This window comes from Neoarius graeffei, chromosome 26, assembly GCF_027579695.1.
Source record: "Neoarius graeffei isolate fNeoGra1 chromosome 26, fNeoGra1.pri, whole genome shotgun sequence".
NCBI lineage: Eukaryota > Metazoa > Chordata > Actinopteri > Siluriformes > Ariidae > Neoarius > Neoarius graeffei.
In genome coordinates, this window is record NC_083594.1 from 44,401,317 (window position 1) to 44,423,084 (window position 21,768).

The 21,768-nt window shown below is 41.8% G+C and overlaps 1 protein-coding gene across 1 annotated transcript; it reads right to left on the reverse strand.

Moving 5' to 3' along the window:
• Positions 1-22: 22 nt before the first annotated feature.
• Positions 23-20,322, reverse strand: ddx19b (DEAD-box helicase 19b). Its single transcript, XM_060910845.1, has 12 exons — positions 20,093-20,322; positions 19,394-19,448; positions 19,183-19,230; positions 13,627-13,762; positions 13,454-13,546; positions 11,301-11,403; positions 8,297-8,411; positions 7,881-8,058; positions 7,363-7,600; positions 7,099-7,261; positions 3,970-4,161; positions 23-1,862 (listed from the first exon to the last, which is right to left on the reverse strand). The coding sequence occupies exons 1-12, from the start codon at positions 20,147-20,149 to the stop codon at positions 1,801-1,803; spliced, it is 1,440 nt and encodes a 479-aa protein (XP_060766828.1). The 5' UTR covers positions 20,150-20,322; the 3' UTR covers positions 23-1,800.
• Between the last annotated feature and the right edge of the window lie 1,446 nt (positions 20,323-21,768).

Genomic DNA, 21,768 nt, shown 5'->3' on the forward strand with positions numbered 1-21,768 from the left:
AAAAAAAAAAACATGAGATCACTTATCAATAATTTCTTAACTTTTATTCTAACATTACAATATCATTCAGACGCGTTATCACCACACAGGATTCTGCATGTCGCTGTATTTCTAGGACAAGAAGCATTCTACACACCGCAATGCAGCATAGCAGCCTTACACAGAAGTCTATAATACATTCAGAACATCCACACGTACATGATGCGTCTTATAAGAGTTGGAGTGTTGCATATTGTTTGGGTCATCCTCGGCCACGTAACCACCACCCTGATTGAGGTTAGAAAAGTTTGTGTGAATGGAGAGGCCACATCCGGATGTGTTCAAGTTCATTCTTGTAGTCTCTGCATACAGAACGCGAGTTTTTATTTCAATTTCGAGTCCGTTTGCATGCTATGCAGCTCGTGTAAATACGCATCTCATCAAGAGGGACATGAAAAACGTTTAAACCCTGAAGTCAAGCAGGAATGTTTCTTGCAGGTAGCTTTTTTTTTTTCCTCCCCCAGAGATTATACTGATTGAGAAATAAGGCAGAGGTGCCAACATGGACAGTTTAAGCTGCAGTGTTTGTTTGATTTATGACCAGAGACTTCTGAAAATGCTTTCACAGTTAAAGGAGCAGCCGTAAATAAAATTCACTAAAGGGGAAAGGACAAGGGACGTTAAAACATTTGCTTCAGTCACCTGACTTTATCACCTGCAAATTCAGTCTCATGAGGCAGGAGAAATCAATTTGGCAGGAATATGAACACTTTTTTTTTTAAAGGAGTACCAGACTTTTGCTTGGTGTACATCTGAAATGTCTTTCAGGGGTAAAGCCTCCCTTCCTTGTTCGCTAAGGGATGATTTGGTAAGTGTTTTACTTGGAAAAATAAAAACGCACAGATAATGACCTTGATGTCAGTTGCATATCGACTTATTCCTTCAAGCACTTGTCTCAATGAATATCATTTAAGATGTCTTTTGTGTTGATAGCGATACAAAATATCTCCAAACTTAAAACCCTGAAGTAGCACAGAGAATGTGTTCATGGGCCAAAAGCACACCTAAAATTAACCAGTGCGCTTTAAGCTGGCCATCCATGTAATGGTTGTTTTAGTCGTAAACCTCACTCTGCCCTCGTACAGCGTCACACCAATAACACCTTTACCAACATGAGTTACTCTAATTTCCATTCGGAGAGGACATACTGCATTTTTCACTCTTTGTACTAGTTAAAAACCAAATGTTGCTTTGTATGTACAGGCACAAGACTTTGGCTTAAAAAAAAAAAAAAGAAAAACTTGTATTGGTACACCTTTAACTTTGGCAACTTTTATTTGTCAAGTGATCAAAGCCAATAATAGCTACCATCAGCACTGATGTTTTTGAGGTACTAGAAAAAAAAAACAATACTCTCTCCAAACAACTGAAGACAATCCATCCCTCATTACGAGGTTTGTTCGATTAAAAATGTTCTATCCAAACCTTAAAATATTAAGCACATGAGCTAGAGCAGAAAGATAAAAATTCAGTGTCCTTGTTCCTAGATGAGAGTTCCATAATACGTGAACAGTGGTTCAGATTTGGTCATGTCAACACCTTCTCTAATGCAATCAAGTGACCGACGCACCTGATTTACTCGACGTAACACCTAAACATTCAGATTTTAAGAAGTACAAAGAGTGAAACTGTTGTAATGTTAAAACCTATAAAGAGAAAATCTAAAGACATAGCCACATCCTCTAGAAATGTCCTCTGTGGCGTAGTTCTACTCCCAGCCTGAGGAATAAAACCACTGCTGAAGAAGTCCGTCCGTCCTCCTCAGCTCGCAATTTTCTCAATTTCATCCAAATCGTCTGTGTCCAGTTTTTCGATTTTCTTATCTGTGGGAGGGAAAGAATATTGAGTTAATTGGATTTTGTCTGGTTTAGTAAAAACTGCATTCACGCTAGTGGTCTCTTGTGGGCGTGGCCTATGCATCACATCAGAGTGATGGTAGCAAAAATGTACACAATAAGAAATTTTAACTATGTTTAAAATGCTGTCTATTTTTAAACACCAAATTAGGCTGAATGGAAGGGAGGGGGGGGGGGGGGGGAGGGGGGAGTGCTCCAAGAGCACAATATCCTGTGAAACTCTGCCAAAAATTGTGAGACGAGCTGATTTCAGAAGGCGAGTACCTTTCCCGGGACAGATGGACATAATCTGCCTTTCGGCCAGCCTAAAGTCCTTCCCGCGCCATGTGATGGCACCCATCGCCGTAGCCCTCGGCCCATCACATAGCTAGGGTTACAGTGGGGGAGTTTGACTCCCCATCTGTATTGCAGTGTGCCATTTTTATAATGGCCTTCGTTATGACCCGCTTGAGAGACAGATGCATTAACCACTAGGCCAATTCACCATCCTTTCAGCCAGCGGGGGATAAAAATTATGAGGGAAGTTGATTTCTAGCCTGGGCCCACCCATCCTAAGTGTGACGCAACACGAGGGCCTGTTGCGAGCTTAGTCTGGCAAGGCAAGCTATCTCCAGCTCTTCCAAGCTCCCGAAAAATTGGGAGCCAATCAACTTTGAGCATCTCCAACGGCCCTGAGTAGAGGCGTGTTCAAGGCACTGACGTAGTAGAACTGCGACCGGAAGCCATAGATTGTTTACAGAATCTCTGCCGGAAGCGCTTCATTCACTAGAAACATTATGAACATGGAGCAAAGAGCAGCCCTGGAGGTATTTATTGAAAGGAAGGATGTTTTCGCCTGGCTTCGGTAAGAGTTTAATCTACCAGTTAGCCCCGTCGCGTCACATATGTCAGAGGAAAGAGTGATGTGATTGGTTTAAGCTTCGTCACAGCCTTTTCTGGCTTCGACCAGTAGCAAACTGAGGCATTTCAGGGAGGCGGGTCAACCACGGGCTCTGGGAAACAGTTGGGCTTAATATATTTGCCAGACCAAATGCTCGCAGAGCTTTGAAGTCACGTTAGCCAGACTAGTTGATTTCAGAAAGCAAGCACACCTTGATGAAACTGCCAAAGTACAAGTTTGTTTATAATCAAGGGCATAACTCATTTAATTTGGACAAATTTTTACCAAGTTCCAATATGCATATAATTGATTGCTATAACAGCCTTTTGCAGAGTTGATTTCAGAAGAACGTACCGTATACACCCTCATAACTTACACTTTGACTAAATCAAGGGTCAAAACTCTGGTGAAATTAAATCGCAACATGCGCATTACCATCATATAACAAGGCCTTCTAGCAAGCTTTGAGAAATTAGTCCATCTCATCTCATTATCTCTAGCCGCTTTATCCTTCTACAGGGTCGCAGGCAAGCTGGAGCCTATCCCAGCTGACTACGGGCGAAAGGCGGGGTACACCCTGGACAAGCCGCCAGGTCATCACAGGGCTGACACATAGACACAGACAACCATTCACACCTACGGTCAATTTAGTCACCAGTTAACCTAACCTGCATGTCTTTGGACTGTGGGGGAAACCGGAGCACCCGGAGGAAACCCACACGGACACGGGGAGAACATGCAAACTCCACACAGAAAGGCCCTCGCCGGCCCCGGGGCTCGAACCCAGGACCTTCTTGCTGTGAGGCGACAGCGCTAACCACTACACCACCGTGCCGCCCGAAATTAGTCCAGAAATTGTGAAAGTACAAGGTTGTTAATCAAGGGCCAGAACTCTGGTAAAATGTGACCGAATTTAACAAGTCACAGTGCCAAAGAATCCGGCCAAGTTTAGTGAAATTCCTCCAAAAATTGAGAGAGGAGTCAATTTCAGATAATGAGCACCTTTCCTGGGACAAACGGAAATCGCCACGACATAGTCCCCCTTCGGAATTTAGTGAACGTAAATGCAGGTTTAAATTATTCAAAAAGTGATGGTATTTTTAAAAAAAAAGGGACAAAGCCCACTAAATTAAAAAAAAAAAAAATCACCTCATTTCTACAGGGTTTATTAGACTCTGAACAGGTCAAACTTACTGAAGTGCTCCTGAATGCGGTTGAGAACGTTCATGCTAAACCTGCTGTCCACCATGTTGATCGCCAGCCCTCTCTTGCCAAATCTCCCTGTGCGTCCGATCCGGTGCAGGTACGTCTCATTGTCAGGGTTTCCATCCTTGTCCACTGGTAAATCGAAATTAATAACCACAGAGACCTGCTCCACATCGATACCTGTAATCCATAAGGGCGAGATTAAGGTTATGGTCGCAGCAACAGATACATTACGGGGAAACAGCAGTCAGAACGCATCCCATTTTAAAAAGCACTGTTCTGTTTATCGTCAGAGTGGAGCACCTTTATCATAATACTGATAACATTTTGATCATGTAATGCAACTAGCATTAACTTCAGTAGGTCACTGTGCACTATAAATGCTGTCCAAGTACAGTCAGCATCCTCCTCCACACCAGAGACCAGCTTAAAAGGTCCAGTTCCAGCCAATTTCTGGCTTACAAAGACCCAGCTAAAGCAACCAACATGACTAAACAGTGACGCTTTTTGAATTTGTTCTTAACAATAAATCACCACAAAAGTGATAGACAGGACTATTTTTTGCCAGGGAGGCCGCCCGGAGGTTATTTTCTGCGAACATAGTGGAGGCGTACAAGTGCTTGCTAGTGTCAGTGGGCCAAAGTATTCTCAGGGATTGGAAACAGATCTAAATGCAGAAGATTTAAAAAAAAAAAAAAAAGCCCCAGTCCAACTCAGCAGACATAATCATGAACAGTAAAACAGGCTAGACAGAAGCAGGGTCAAAACAAGGAACAGGAACCAGGAACTAAGGCTTGGTAATATGTAAACAATGCAATACTTTGCAAAGTCAGTCTACATTCTGAGTCCTTATTTAGGCACGCCAATTGCACCTTAATCCCATGCAGGTGTCTCATGCACAGAGCGCACCAAAGAGTCCTACTGTTGTGACAATTTGTTTGCATTTCTCCACAAAAATTGCAGCAATTAGAAAAGGAATTGAAGTAGTTGCTAGTTTATTGCCCGTTTTGTTTTTTTTGTTTTTTAAATGCGCACCACCCTTGCTCATCCTTCATCCATTTGATGCATGACAATATGCTGTGTGGAATCATGCAGCACCACCCTCGTTTTTTGTCTTCCAACACATCCATAGATCTGGCGAATCCACTATGGACACACCCAGGGAAATGGCCCAAGGGACTGATGTTATAACTTTTTTTTTTTAACCTTAAGTCAACTTAAATTTTTTCATTGAGAGCATCTTGTATTAAAGGGGTACAAAATATAATATATACGGTTGCTGATGTGACAAAGTAACGTATTCTTAAGTATTCTATCAAATTTATGTACTAGAAAACAACGAAATATCTTGGTAATTGTAAATATAATACTTTATACGCTAAACCGCACAAGAGTCGCCATTTTTAAAAGACCGTGACGTCAGCGCTACCCACTGCACTAGCGGAACTCTCCGAAATAGAGGAGATAAGCGTGTAATCGTGGCATCGGGCGCATCAAGTGAAAGCGACAGCTCTGTCGAATCATACGAAGAGATCCCGCAAGACACACTGCAAGCAGGCTATGGCTTAGAAGGGTACCAGTTTGAACCTAGGAGAGGTACTCTCGACTCCGGTGATGAAATAAGAGAAGAAAGCTCGGATGACGGCGAGGATGAGACTGATGCTGACCATGGGCATGGCGAGCGTGGGGCAGAGCGTCTGCGTGCAGGTGACACGGCGTGGTGCTCGTGCGGAAAATGTAACGTGGAGTTGCTCACGAGTCCAGCAGAATTTATTTGCTGCAATGAGATAGATAGGCGCCACCCGTGGACTTGCGAAATCGTCGCAAGAGGCAGAAACAGGTATTTCACACGTGCTATTCCCAACCTCAATGAGCCAACACAACTGGGCACATACATACGTCATGAGTGTTACGCAGAGAAAATGAACGTGCATTCTGATTGGATTAAATTAATATCATGGCGGGCTGTTCAAACTGCGGAAATAGTTTGCTCGAGCTGCCCTCTGTTCCCCTTTAATATACAAGGACATTTCATAACTTCCTGGTTAAATGCTGAAGTCATTTTTAAATTTGCTTTATTTCTTAATTAACCCATTGACGCCTGAAACGCCTGCAAAAAACGTCTGCAAATGCCTAAGCCAGCTTTTAGAAAAGGTCCCCATCTGCCTGAGGGTTTTCTGAAATAAAAATAATTAATTGAAAACGCCTATGAAAAATTCAATATCTCAGCCTCTGAAGCACATAAAGACATGAAATAAGTTGCATTTAAAAGATAAAATTCTCTGCTTTTATTGGATCATGCTCATTCAGCATTAACACTAACACATTTGTTAACACATAGATGAGTCTTGAAAATAATGACAAATCAACAATGTTGCATTATGCAACAACCGGCGCTAGGGGCAATGTTGCATGACGCAGCATCCGGCGTCAATGGGTTAACGTGTTATTCAATTACGTTTTCAGTTTTAGTAACACTATATCGTGACTCATATTGGCAACTAATTGCAATTAAATATTATACTTATCGGCCTATTTGGTTTTTAGCCGTGTTGAACTTAGTTCATTCGGTCCACGGCAGGCGTCACTTATCCGCGCGAGACTTCAAAACGTGAAGTGTCAGTGCCGCCATTTTGAAGACTGTTTTCCAAACTAAATACTGCACAAAAACAAGTTTTAAATGACGACTACTACCTACTTTTTTTCCCCTAAACTTCCCAGCTTGATTACATCAGCATTCGAAAGAGGGCGTGTGTCTTTTCGCAGATGTCGGTCACTTTGATTTCCGCTGTACGTTTTACTTCCGTCCTACGATGTCTCGCACAGGTCTCAACGAATCTCGTTTACGGCCATTGCTTTGACATACGGACTGATATCTTACATCGCATATTTCAAACACTTGTAACTTGCTATAGCAGTGACAAAATAGCGATCAAATGCATTCCTATATTTAATAAAATGAGAAACAGAATTGATAAAAATTTGACATCGGTTCTGAACCCGACACTTCTGCCCAATTGTCTAAACATTGTTTATCATACAAACCCATGATGGTTTATGTTCAAAGCAAATATTTCATTACTCGCCAAGAAAGTTAAGCTCAAACATGATAGTCACCTCTGGCACAGACGTTTGTCGTGACCAGGACTTTCTCTTTGCCTTTGCGGAAACGCTCGATAACAGCTGCTCTCTGTTCCACCTGCATCTCTCCACTGAGTAGCGCCACCTGGTGGCCCTCCCTAGAGAGCTCTCCTGCTAGCCACCCTGCCGTTCTCCTGGTCTGGAAAAACAAAAACACACCCACAAAGGTAAAATTCACACTTTCAGTCTAACTGAACTAGACGGATATTACCCAGCTGAGAAGATGGGTTACGATCGTACATGACAGAAGATCATGGCCTGTGCGATAGTGATGGCACCATAGATGTTACACAGGGCTTGGAACTTCTCCTCTTTGCTGTTGCACATCACATAGTACTGCTTAATCGTGTCTAGCGTCTCTTCCTCCCTCTTCAGTCTGATGATGTTTGGGTCAGGGATGATCCGCTTGGCGAAGTTCCACACCGACTCCTCGAACGTGGCCGAGAACAAGAGCATCTGGCAGGATTTGGGCAACATCCTGGAGCAAAGAAATTGCACATGGGGTTCAAATGAACACATTTTGGGTAATGGCTGGAAAATTCTCGGTACCTTATGATTCAATTAGATTTCAATTCAAAGTGCTTAAAAAATATTAAAAAAAGAGTTCTTAGAGCAGTTTGAAGCCATTCTGCACCATCTGCTGCTTTAGACAAAAAGTCATATCCATAGTACAAGACATTTTGTGCATTAATACAGAATAGTTCATCACGTTATAACTCACCCTTCCAAAGGTACAGATAAATTGAGCACATACACACCTCTGGATGCGAATGCTGTGGTCCTGGTGACCCTGTGTGGCGATCATGACATCCGCCTCGTCCAGAACGAACACTTTAATTTTCTTTGGGTCGATGAATTTGAGTTTCTGGCACCAGTCCAGGACAGTGCCGGGGGTGCCAATCACAATCTGCTCCTGTAGCCTTACCCCTCTCTCCACTGCACAAACAGACTTGTCTGACTAGCAGGTTTCATTTATAAAAATCGACATCACCACCACACAATCCATTTACCGTATTAAAGTCCTAATTCATGCTACGCTATAGTTTCACATTGACTTTCATATCTATACAAAAGTTCTTTTAAAAAAAAAAAAAAAGTCACTTGGGAGTTCTTCATTACAGACAGAAGCATTAACATGCAACATGAATTTGGCCTGAAATATAAAATGGCTCACATTTGTTTCCTCGGATTGCATACACCAGCTGGACTTCAGGGTAAAATTTGCCCATCTGCTCGATGACCTCGCCCGTCTGGAGAGCGAGCTCGTATGTAGGAGACACACACAGGCACTAAGACAAATTGAAGAGGGGAGGCAAAATTGAAGGCATGAAAATGCAAAAAACAAACACTTTTCATGACACTTGCAAGCTACAGTTATTGAGCCCAAACTTCAGCACATAATTGTGTTCATTAGGAGTTATGATAGTCACACAATGTTAGTGTTATAAACATCACAATTGTTCAAATCATATACAATATAAAAAGCAGAAAAAAAAAATATGCATAAGACAAAATAGTACTTCTGTATCATTAGTCATTGTTTGGAAGTTTGTAGGACAATTAGACTATTAATTAACTTATTATAATTTAGACTAACATATTAAATATTTTAAACGAGTGTCCCATCCTGCCTTTAGGACCAAGTCCTCCTTGGGAAACATCCCCTTTACTGGATGGCTGTTAATCTACGTCTAGTCTGCGTGTCCACTGCCACGACTGGAGACAGGGGCTGCCAGACTGGACACAGCCCTCCCCCTACCCAAGATATTTTGATGCTATTACCTCTTTAAAAAATTAAAAAAAATAGTACCACAATTACAGAAACCATTCGCGCATGAGCTGACTAACCCTATAGCCCAGGGCTTTTCAAAGTGTGGGGCGTGCCTCCCCTAGGGGGCGCCAGAGTTCTTCAGGGGGGGCGCAACGTGAGGAAAAATAAACCAGAATAAGTTATTATTGTGGACATTTAGCGAACTTCAGCTAGCCTTTGCCAGAGACAAAATGGATCGATTTTTAGTACCTAAAGCTACAGTGAGTGAGGAGACAGAGTCTGGGCCAAGCAAAAAAAGAAGTACACTACCGTTCAAAAGTTTGGGGTCACCCAGACAATTTTGTGTTTTCCATGAAAAGTCACACTTATTTACCACCATAAGTTGTAAAATGAATAGAAAATATAGCCGAGACATTTTTCTGGCCATTTTGAGCATTTAATCGACCCCACAAATGTGATGCTCCAGAAACTCAATCTGCTCAAAGGAAGGTCAGTTTTATAGCTTCTCTAAAGAGCTCAACTGTTTTCAGCTGTGCTAACATGATTGTACAAGGGTTTTCTAATCATCCATTAGCCTTCTGAGGCAATGAGCAAACACATTGTACCATTAGAACACTGGAGTGAGAGTTGCTGGAAATGGGCCTCTATACACCTATGGAGATATTGCACCAAAAACCAGACATTTGCAGCTAGAATAGTCATTTACCACATTAGCAATGTATAGAGTGGTTTTCCTATTAGTTTAAAGTGAGCTTCATTGAAAAGAACAGTGCTTTTCTTTCAAAAATAAGGGACATCTCAAAATGACCCCAAACTTTTGAATGGTAGTGTATGACCACGATTATTTAAAGTTTGGATTTTCATGGACTGGATCTGAAGATGCTCCACTGCCACAGTGTGTTGTCTGCCAAGAGGTGCTAGCCAACGATGCTGAGATGTTTAAAATGTGTAAAACAAGATGTATTTAAAAAAAAAAAAAAACACACACAGATGTTTAAAATGTGTAAAAAATATATTTTTTTAAAAGTACAGATGTTTAAAATGTGTTTAAAAAAAGCTCACATTTTAAATGTGTAAAAAAAAAAAGATGTTTTCAAAAAGCACAGATGTTTAAAATGTGTAAAAGAAAAAAAAAAGTGTGTACAACAACCATTTTTTAAAAATACGAATGGAACATTAAGTATAGCAACAACAAAAATTGTGGTGGGGATGGGGTGGGCGCGGCGCTGTTGTTTATTTGCTGTCTGAGGGGGGGCTGACTCTCCCGCACTTTGAAAGCCCCTGCTATAGAGATCTTGCAGTCACGTGACCGGAAAGTACACAACCGCCATCTTGTCGGTAAAAAACACAGCTGAATACTGCTGCACTCGTGTACAGAATGGATCAATTTCAACCGACGGACTACACGGCTCATTTTTCTAATGAACAGATAACTAGATACATGTCTAAAATAAACGATCTACAGATTAGTGACCCTTATGGCTTACCGGACGGAGTTTTCACGACCGGATTTTGAACTGCCAGCGGAATACCCAGACGTGTATAATTACCTCATTAACTTTCCCTCGCTGTTCAGTGGTGAAGCACTGCGTGCCTATAAATCTCTGGACAGTTACCTTTACAGAAATTCAGGATTTGTCAGCGACTCAGATGTGGCATCTTGTAAACAAGAATCCTCATTGGATGGGTAAGTCACTTAAGTATGAGTATAGCACTGACCAGCCGATTATAGAATAGAATAAGGTAATTCCAGCTGTAATTCCAAATCATCCATCTTGTTTACCATGGATCTGGCGTTGGAGAGATAGAGGCTTAGCAGTGGAGGTTTGAGTGGCTGTTTTCTGAGCTTAGTCAACAGGCCGGCTCTACAGCCTCGCTTTTGCTTCCGCTCCCGGCGCCGCCTCCTTCGCTTTGCTTCCGATAACAATCCACGGAGACCCCGCTGGTCTCGCTATCTCGTCCGGAATGTTGTGCATGCGATGGAAATCGCTACAAACCGTCATTTTCTGCTGGAAACCAATGTCCAGTAAGTCCATACGGTTGTAGTGGATACTGAAGTCCGGTACAGACGAATAACACGCAAAAATACACACAAAAAACGTGCACAGGTAGGGAGAGCTTGTAGCCGCAGCCGTTGTAGTAGAATTGTATATAGTAGGGTTTTCCAGAAGAAAAGGTAGAAGTAAAAGCAGAAGTAGAACCAGAAGTAGAAGGCGGAATATGGCGTTTGACCGACAAGATGGTGTCTGTCACAATCTGGATCGGCTGTGACGTCACATGCAAGTGCTCCATAGCCTTTATTCTTTGTGCACAGCACAATAACATCTTTTCTTTCACATCACAAACGCTAGTGTGCGTGTGATTTTGTTTCTCTGTGTGCTGATGTAAAGGAAGACGTGGGTCATACCTGAGGCCATTTGTTGTTGGGATCCACGTGACTGAGCATGGCCAGGACGAAGGCAGCAGTTTTACCCGTACCTGACTGAGACTGCGCTATAAGATTCTGTGGGCTGGGGGGAGGGGGACAGGACAGGCACAGTGATGTTAGTGTTGAAGTACAAGTGGCCAGTTTTACAAGATTAGCTCTACTGCAAAAGAATGAAGTGGCTTGGTATGGATAGATTTTTAATGGCACTACGGGATCTTTGACCCACTCAAAAAATAACACCTGAGGCAGCATTTACATTTGAGCAAAAATTATTTTTTATATCCATGACATTATGATTCACAACACCAACTGTAATATTCAGGTTCCAGTAAAACAGTACGGTTTTAGCTCATTACACAGAAGATTTTAACATCCAAATCTGTCATAACTGTAAAACGTAATGACAATTTAATCATGACACTGATTGCTTGGCTCTTGGAGCATTACCATCTGAATATGCTGCGGCTTCCAGAAAACCTATCTACATCACGTTACTCAAACACTTCAATTTGGTGGGTGACAGTTGTGGGTCCGGAGGTGACTGATGAGGCCAATTCAGGTTTTGAAGGTACGCCTACACATCGGGCACACGTGGGTAGGTGGAGGAGTACCTTCACCATCTTATTTATTTTCTTCTCATCTCATCATCTCTAGCGGCTTTATCCTGTTCTACAGGGTCGCAGGCAAGCTGGAGCCTATCCCAGCTGACTATGGGCGAAAGGCGGGGTACACCCTGGACAAGTCGCCAGGTCATCACAGGGCTGACACATAGACACAGACAACCATTCACACTCACATTCACACCTACGGTCAATTTAGAGTCACCAGTTAACCTAACCTGCATGTCTTTGGACTGTGGGGGAAACCGGAGCACGTGGAGGAAACCCACACGGACACGGGGAGAACATGCAAACTCCGCACAGAAAGGCCCTCGCCGGCCACAGGGCTCGAACCCGGACCTTCTTGCTGTGAGGCGACAGCGCTAACCACTACACCACCGTGCCGCCTATTTATTTTCTTATTTGTTGCAATTCGACTGCCGAGTGGGATCCCCGCCAGCCGCGGTGTGCTGGCCAGGCTGAGGTGAAGCAGGCTATGTTTGGGGCACCTTTATTTAGCCCCTTCCTCCGTGGAATCCTAAACAGGGCTGCTCGGACATTGGCTCGGACTGCCAAATTCCGCTGCTGCTTCATTCCAGCAGACAGCGATGACCCTATGCCCTGGGCCGCCTGCGTGCAGGTTTGTGACTCCAGCTTCCAGTGTTTCCGCACCTGCTGCTTTGCTACAGGACTTGGATTTGAAGTCATGACTTGGATTAGAGCGAGGAAGAGTTACGCAGCGGTCAGCCTCACTCTCTCGTCCCGACCTAACTGGGTCCAGGGGCAAGACGGAACGAAGACGGGATGCAGTGGATGGCCAACAATGTTCTACGTGTTGCACTGTGCCCGGATCGTGCTCCACAAACGCTTTGCTGGATCCACCTTCCTGCCCACTGAACCACCAGTTGGTGGTCTTAGTCGACCAAGAAAAGCCTGTGCTCTAATTAACGAGCTGAGAGAAGTGCGTAATTGCCGCCTCACAGATCCAGGGTCCCCGATTTGAATTACAAGTACAAATGCAAGCTTCTGTACTAGGACATGAATCCCAACATTATAGCAATCACAGGGAAGTTAAAGGACAGAGGATTATAGTCGCTTATTCACCAGAGTTCATATCCTGAGTGGGAAGCTGGAGGAGAAAATGCTTCACTGGATGGGCACCCTGCTCTGTTTTTTTCCCCCCTCCCTCTGACGGATACACTAATGCCTGTCTTTTTATTTCATCCACAGCCTGCTGCTCCTCTTCAGCAGCTTTTGACACTGATCTATTGGTGTGTCAATCAATAGCCAAGCATGTGCCAAAATAATTTAACACCTTTTTAACACTGTTCTTCTTGGATGGGTTCCTTAAAATAAATCTCAACTGAAACTAAAAATTTATAATAATTCTCTAAACACAAGTGAACACACAGCAAGTTACAATTGTTGAACAGTTTGCCGTAATCAACCTGCGAGCTAATTTGAGTGTGTAATTAACCGGCGACAAATTGCTCATTAAACTAATTATCGATCAGTTAGGTGTTTGTCACTTACGGCTCTGCAAGCATCATGGGCAAGGCATTCTCCTGGATTTTGGATGGTCTGTTGAAGCCCATGGCATAAACACCTTGAAGTAGCTGAGGCTTCCTAGAAGCACAATTACATCCTCAAATACAAAAGGATAATATTGTTGTACATTCAGAACCTCTGCACAAACACGAACTTACAATCGCAGCTCCTCAAACGACTTGACCGAGTAAAGCGGAGAGTTCGGATCCCTCTGAAGAACTTCTACTTGGTTAGTGGTGTCCACGAGATTGCTTCGTATCAACTTGTTCAACAGTGACTGAGCTGCTTTGTCCTCTACAAGCCAAAGATCACATTTAGAAGGAAAACAGTCAGTCAATAATGATCTCAGAGATATCAGGATGAGAAGTTAGTGTTCAGTGGTTTATGGTGGTTTGCCCCCGGTGTATTAGCTCCATCTTTGATCATAAGTTTGCCTTCTCAAAACACCAATAACAGTAATTTAATCAGTTTTTAGAGTTAAGGATCAGAAATTACATAGCCCAGGGCGTCGTGGCTCAGGTGGATAAGGCGCCATACCATAAATCCAGGGACCCGGGTTCGATTCCGACCCGAGGTCATTTCCCGATCCCTCCCCATCTCTCTCCCGCTCATTTCCTGTCTCTACACTGTCCTATCCAATAAAGGTGGAAAAAGCCCAAAAAAATCTTTAAATAAATAAATAAATAAATAAATTACATAGCCCACAGCCATTTTTACCATGACTCCTAGTAACATGCTTAATAATCTTACATTCTTCAAGTGGTTTAGCTCCATCAGTGAACTGAACCAAGTTTGATCATAATTTTACCTTCTAAGACACCAATAAGTCATTTATGAAAACTTTTAGAATAAAAGTGACAAAGATTGATGTATTAAAAAGACGACTAGTACCCTGTGGACCTAGAATAACCCCTAGGTACTTGAATCTCTCACAGTCTTGCCTGCTGCCTCATGCCTGCGAAGGAGAATGAGCTGGAAAAACACTGCACACTAATGTTTATACTTGGGTACAGAAATGGCTTGTCTGCCATGTTTTTTTTTCCCCACTCTCTTTTCTGACATGTTTTGCCTCTGACAATGTCAGCTACTTCCTTAAAATCATTGGGGGTTTTTTATCTCGATTTAGGAGTCTTTGTTTGATCTGGGCGATCCACCATGTTTGCTGCGGCTCTGGGGTCACAACCTCTGACCCGCACATGACTTTTCCGAACTGGCTGCCGAGCAGTTTGTAAGCAGACCAACACATGGTTAGGACGCCCCGCATTAGGAAATAAAATGTATTGAAATAAGATGATGCATACCAGCTATGGGGATGGATATCAGCTCAAACAATTCAGAAACGGAAGTGGATTAAACGATTCCTGAACCAGCACATCAACCTGCGTCACTAAGTATCACAAATTATATATTACCGGTGGACCATAACTTTTCTTAGAATAACGATCATGTCTTTAGAACGTCCTTTGAAACTGCTCTGTTGAGCTGCATATATTTAAAGATCATAGGCCAAGGTTTTCAATTTATGCACATCTGAAATTTTATATGTTAAAAAACCCTCTAATTTTCTTCTGGTCCCAAGAAGTATTGTTAATAAGTAATAATTAAAATAAGTTAGCGCGGATCGCGGCTTATTTCTGCTCAGCGATTTTCGTGACCACTCGGCGCGTGACATCATTCAAGACAAGCAAATCGCTTGAGTTGAGTCCACTTCTGTTCACTTGCATTGCCGTTCGGCTTGAGTGCAGACGTGTGTTCGGGAATTTCCAAAGAAAAACCATGCCTTATTGTTGTGCAGTGAACTGTAACAACGGGACCGGTTCAGGAAGAAGTTTTTTATCTTTTTCCAAAAGAGGAGAAGAGGCGGAGAGAGTGGATTGTGTACGTGAAGCAAGAGGGTTGGCAGCCGGGTAAATACACCACTCTGTGCTCTGATCATTTCGACAACGATTCATTTTTGAAGAATCCCCGTCTGTCGGACAGTTTAGGTGTTGGACAGAGAAGGCTCAAACCTGACGCTGTTCCAACAAAATTCGACCACAAAATCAAGCAGTCAAAGAAGAAACGGACCAGCAACACTCAAACAAAAAGGAGAAGATTGGAAGTAAACATTTTTACCTTTCTCATTTAAATGCTCGGTAGTTAAAAAAAAAAAAAAAAATCATTGATAGACGAGATGAGATGTCAGGCCCGATATATTGACACCAGGAAATGCCGCGGATGGCAGGCTAATGTGGCTTACTGGCACACTGTCAAGTAATCGTTACCTATATCCACTAGGGAGGGCGGTTTAATTATTCTTCAAAAGGGCTCTTATTTAGTATTACGACAAAAGTAAGAATTTATAACTACCAGGATAAATCGTTTGGGCGCAAGCCTTGTTGAGGTCCGGGGTCACCGTGATCAGAGTCAGCCGAGTCGCTGTCCGATTCCGAGGCTGCACGGTCAAACCAGTGAGCCACATTCACTGATTGCTTTGCAACGGCCATAGGTTCATACATATGGTTTCGCCTCTCGATATTCAATCTGGAGAGTTCCTACTTCAAAATCGCTATCAGACATTTTACACAGCCTCTCACGACCAAAGTCCATACATGTGCGCTTGGTTCGCAAGTAAAACACAACCGCTCCCAGTCTGTTTGCCTTGAATGACATCATGACGACGGTCCTCTGGCAGTCAAAGTGCGCATGAGAGCGATGTAAACAAACCTTCGGAACTTGTGCAAACCAGTATATTTTAACAGTTTTATTCAATTTTAGGGTGCAAATTAGATACCAGGAAGATTGAATTCGCTTTTTGGGTCGTTCTTCTAAAAAATAAAGTTGATATTCTACGTTCGACCTCCGACCCTTACCTACAACCTTTAAAGGAGATACGCAGAACCTTTATTTTAAAATAAATTTCTGAGTGGATAGTATCTCCATCCTTGACTCTTGTAAATGGGAATTATATATATGAGAGTTAAAAATTGACCTCAAAGTTGGCATTCAAGCTGCCCTGCTGAGCCAGCCCTGAGTGAGTGATGTCACAGCGGTGACCGGTTTTAAAGTGCATATCACGGGTAAATTCAGGAGCAAGATCAATGTAATTCTCCTATTTTATAGGAAACTTTGGTCAAATATCCATCACATTTAGCAAAATTTTTTTACCTTGCGCAATACCAGAAAAATTCAGTTGAAATCGAGCCATTTGAGGCGAATTGGTCTGCCTTTGAAAAAGCTTGGCATTTGGATTTCCCGGCAAACATTGATTTTCGTGACGTCGCGTGCAGGACGCCTCCTTCTGAATCCTACGCCAGCGCTGGTTTGTTTATGAGAAAACGACCTGGTGGTTTTCTGCAAATTTCTTCAACGTTATCGCGTAATTATTAAAATGGTTAACAGATGTATGATAGGAGGGGGTAGCAACACCAATCTTGATGGGATTAGTACTCAGCGTTTCCCAAAAGACCGGACAATGAGAGAGAAATGGGAGCGCTTGGTCTACACAGGCTGTGCACTGAAACCGTGCAAAGCTCTCGCAGCCTGCTGGCGCTTCTGCAGGTAACATCACGAATCTGGCTCCAGACTCCCTTGGGATTTTTCCAGATGCGTTTTATTTTATTTTTTTCTGCTGTAGACAGATGGCCTTGTGCAAAATTACTCTTCTGGATGAGTGTATAAAAGGGACATACTTTCATATTAAAAAAAAAAAAAAACTGGTACAGAATATGCACTTTAAGGCCGAGGCCTTTGACAGCTATAGAGATCTTGCAGTCACGTGACCGGAATGTAGACAGCCGCCATCTTGTCGGTCAATAACACAGCTGAATACTGCTGCACTCGTATACAAAATGGATCAATTTCAACCGACGGACTACACGGCTCATTTTTCTAATGAACAGATAATTAGATACATGTCTAAAATAAATGACCTACAGATTAGTGACCCTTATGGCTTACCGGACGGAGTTTTCACGACCGTGTCAGTGGATATTGAACTGCCAGCGGAATACCCAGACGTGTATAATTACCTCATTAACTTTCCCTCGCTGTTTAGTGGTGAAGCACTGCGTGCTTATAAATCTCTGGACAGTTATCTTTACAGAAATTCAGGATTCATCAGCCACCCTCAGATGTGGCATCTTGTAAACAAGAAAATAACAATCCTCATTGGACGGGTAAGTCACTTAAGTATTACTAGTACTGATACTAGATATATCAGTAGTATCTAGTATAGCACTGACCAGCTGATTATAGAATAGAATAAGGTAATTCCAGCTGTAATTCCAAATCGTCCGTCTTGTTTACCATGGATCTGGCGTTGGAGAGGTAGAGGCTTGGCAGTGGAGATTTGAGTGGCTGTTTTCTGAGCTTAGTCAACAGGCCGGCTCTGCAGCCTCGCTTTTGCTTCCGCTCCCAACGCCGCCTCCTTCGCCTGCCAGACCCAATAACAATCCACGGAGACCCCGCTGGTCTCGCTATCTCGTCCGGAATGTTGTGCATGCGATGGAAATCGCTACATGTCATTTTCTGCTGGAAACCAATGTCCAGTAAGTCCATACGGTTGTAGTGGATATTGAAGTCCGGTACAGATGAACAACACGCAAAAATACACACAAAAAACGTGCACAGGTAGGGAGAGCTTGTAGCTGCAGCTGTTGTAGTAGAATTGTATATAGTAGGGTTTTCCAGAAGAAAAGGTAGAAGTAGAAGCAGAAGTAGAACCAGAAGTAGAAGTAGAAGGCGGAAGCGTTTGACCGACAAGATGGTGTCTGTTACAATCTGGATCGGCTGTGACATCACATGCAAGATCTCTATAGACCAAAGTAATATAAATAAAAATTTATGGCTCAGGTAATTACTAAAACCCGGGACGGGACGTCACCGGTTTTAGCAACAACCGCAGGGAGGTCACTGCCCAAGCGATAACATGAAACGTCCCGGGTTTTACCAACAATCCTCGGCTTACACTCCAGGAGAACTGGTGCAACTGAACTTACTTTCCTTTTTAAAGATATACACTTTACTTTTCTTGTAGTTTTATTTAATTGTCGGTACTGCACCCTCTTTCAATACAGGCTTATAGCCAACACTCCTCAACAGATCAGAGGTCTCGTACGAGTCTTCAGTAAGATGTGCAGAGCAGAGCAGAGACCACTTCATAGGCGCCCAATGTGCCTGTGAACTTCTCGCAAAACACGCCCAAATCTTTGCAGTTTGAACATTCTTGGGCCATGAATGCAACATAAATCCACCTTCTGTCATGTTGCTGCACCGGCCAAAAACACATCTACGTGGCATGGTGATAAATTAGCTCAAAATGGAGGATCAGAGTTGCAGTCAGTTCTGTGTTTTAGCATAGCAGAAGTGGCGATGAGACCAATAGACTTCCTGCTGTGATGTCACAGACATCAAGGTCATTCACTCAGATTGCTACCTATATAAATCACTTTAATCATAAAAATTACTATATTAGATTTATTGTTAACGCTTAAAGCTATTCCTGTGCCATTCTTGAGGACTCAAGGCATTTATAAACGAAAGTGAGGCGTATATGCTTTAAGCATGCTAACCCTTGATTTGATTCAGCTAGTCAGTCAGAGTTTCTACAACTACTTGAAGTCAAATGAAAAATGCCCAAAAAAAAAAAGCTCAAACTTTCCTTTAAAAAAAACTCCTGTGTCTTATAAAGATGGGACTAAAACAGTGGATAATGATGAGGGATAAAAGCTGACCTTTTTCTTCCTCCTCAGGCTTCTCTGCTTCTCCTTCAACCTTGGCTCCTAATTAAAAATCAAGAGAACTGTATGTAACCAGAGTCAGACCATCATTTGCGCAAAAAAATAAATTAATTTTTTTTTTAGAAAAGTTGTAAAGTAAAAAAAAAATTAACTAATTTTTTTTGTTTAAATTATAGACAAACACTAATGTACTATATATATTTACCATTCTCCTCTGCTTTTGGCTTGTCTTCCTTGTCATTTAATTGAAGGCTGCTTATCTGCCGAATTTAAAAAAAATAAAGTGTGTTAGGGTGATCATTAATTTAAACAAATATTAAAACACATTTATTAACGTGATGCGTTCAATAATATGACCATGACACGCAAAACCGGGGTTAACTCCTGAAAATAAATAACCCTTTCCCCCCCTACACAAATCCACTCCTTACATTAAACAGTAATATATTTTTGCGTCCTCTGTAGTGCACTACACAGCCACGAGGAAGCCATTTGTAACGCCGCCTGACTGCATCATTACCGACCGAGCTAAACACTAAAAACTGTTTACAATATTTACTTAAAATTTAGATTACAAAACACGCATAAATTAAATTCTAAGCGACTGTTAATTGTAATTAAAAACTGTAAATAAATAAAAACACAGTCGCGAGCGCTCTTTTTTTTTTTTTTTAAACCCAAAATGAAAAGTTGGCATAAGTATCAGATTAGCCAGCTAGCATACAGGATGTTAGCTCAAGCCTCATTAACTTTCACTCTCAGCTCACAAAGTTAGCCAAGTAGCCTACTGGCAGAGTAAAATGGTTAACTTTGGAAATGTTCAGCTTACTAAAAATATAACGGGTTTATTGTTAAAACCACGAACATTAGCACGTGAATTTTAGGAAATGAACCTCGCGTTTACCGACTCAGCCGCAGCTTCTTGTTGATCCACAGCCTGAGCCCAGGAATCCGTAGACATGTCCGTAAATCAAATTAAAATATTTCTGTTGTAAAACAAAAATTTCTGAGTTCCACGACTTGTCGCTAAACTCAAATAGATTAAAGCTCTTTTTAAAGTGCTTAAATAAAGCGAATTTATACAATGGCGTTCTGACTTCTCAGGAGGTGCGCTTCACTCATATACTTCCGGAAAGAAACAGATCCGAGTCGAGTCAAATGGTTCCTACCGGCGATACTGTGTGTGTGTATACAGTACTGTACTGTGTGCATATATATATATATATATATATATATATATATATATATATATATGAACTGTGTACATATATGATATACTGTGTGCATATATGATTATCCAGCACAAAGTTAAATATTACAGAAAAGTATATATATATATATATAGAGAGAGAGAGAGAGAGAGAGAGAGAGACACACCTGTGTGTCTCTCTCTCTCTCTCTATATATATATATATAGAGAGAGAGAGAGAGTGAGAGACACACACGTGTCTCTCTCTCTCTCTCTCTATATATATATATATATATATATATATATACACATATATATATATATATATATATATATATATATATATATATATATATGTGTGTGTGTGTGTGTGTGTGTGTGTGTGTGTGTATATACACTATATTGCCAAAAGTATTCGCTCACCTGCCTTGACTCACATATGAGCTTAAGTGACATCCCATTCCTAATCCATATGGTTCAATATGACATCAGTCCACCCTTTGCAGCTAGAACAGCTTCAACTCTTCTGGGAAGGCTGTCCACAAGGTTTAGGACGGTGTTTATGGGAATTTTTGACCATTCTTCCAGAAGCGCATTTGCGAGGTCATACACTGATGTTGGACGAGAAGGCCTGGCTCTCAGTCTCCGCTCTAATTCATCCCAAAGGTGTTCTATCGGGTTGAGGTCAGGACTCTGTGCAGGCCAGTCAAGTTCATCCACACCAGACTCTGTCATCCATGTCTTTATGGACCTTGCTTTGTGCACTGGTGCACAGTCATATTGGAAGAGGAAGGGGCCAGCTCCAAACTGTAAAAACAGTCTGCATGCCTAGGTGCTTGATTTTTATACACCTGTGGCCATGGAAGTGATTGGAACACCTGATTCCGATAATTTGGATGGGTGAGCAAATACTTTTGGCAATATAGTGTGTATATATATATATATATATATATATATATATATATATATATATATATATATATATGAGAGAGAGAGAGAGTACTGTACTGTGTGCATATATAAATACACACACACGTGTGTGCATATATACACATACACACACACATACTGTATATATTATATGCACCCAGTACAGTACTGTGCAAAAATCTTAGGCACCCTATTATTTTTCATATAAACTTTGTCATATATTTCTATTTTATAATTTCTCCATTATCGAGTCAGTACAAATGTTCATTTTTCAGCCACAAAATTAAATGTTACAGAAAAAAAAAGTTTGTATCTGAGCAGCATATTCCGTAAGAAAGCACTTTTCAGATGAAAAAAGAAAACATAATGAAGGCTACTGGGTTTTGGGGCAAAATTAAGAAGTCAGTGTGACAAAGTGTCCAGAAGAACTGTGGCTGGTTCTGTAAGATGCTCAGTAAAAC

Bases quoted from the DNA above. Each gene is read 5' to 3' on its own strand.
- ddx19b (XM_060910845.1), bottom strand. From the start codon at position 20,149: ATGTCTACGGATTCCTGGGCTCAGGCTGTGGATCAACAAGAAGCTGCG. The intron at 7,601-7,880 runs GTGTGTATGTGC...TCTTTGCTCCAG, and splicing joins CACAGCATTCGCATCCAGAG to GATGTTGCCCAAATCCTGCC. The intron at 7,262-7,362 runs GTACGATCGTAA...TTGTTTTTCCAG, and splicing joins AGGCCATGATCTTCTGTCAT to ACCAGGAGAACGGCAGGGTG.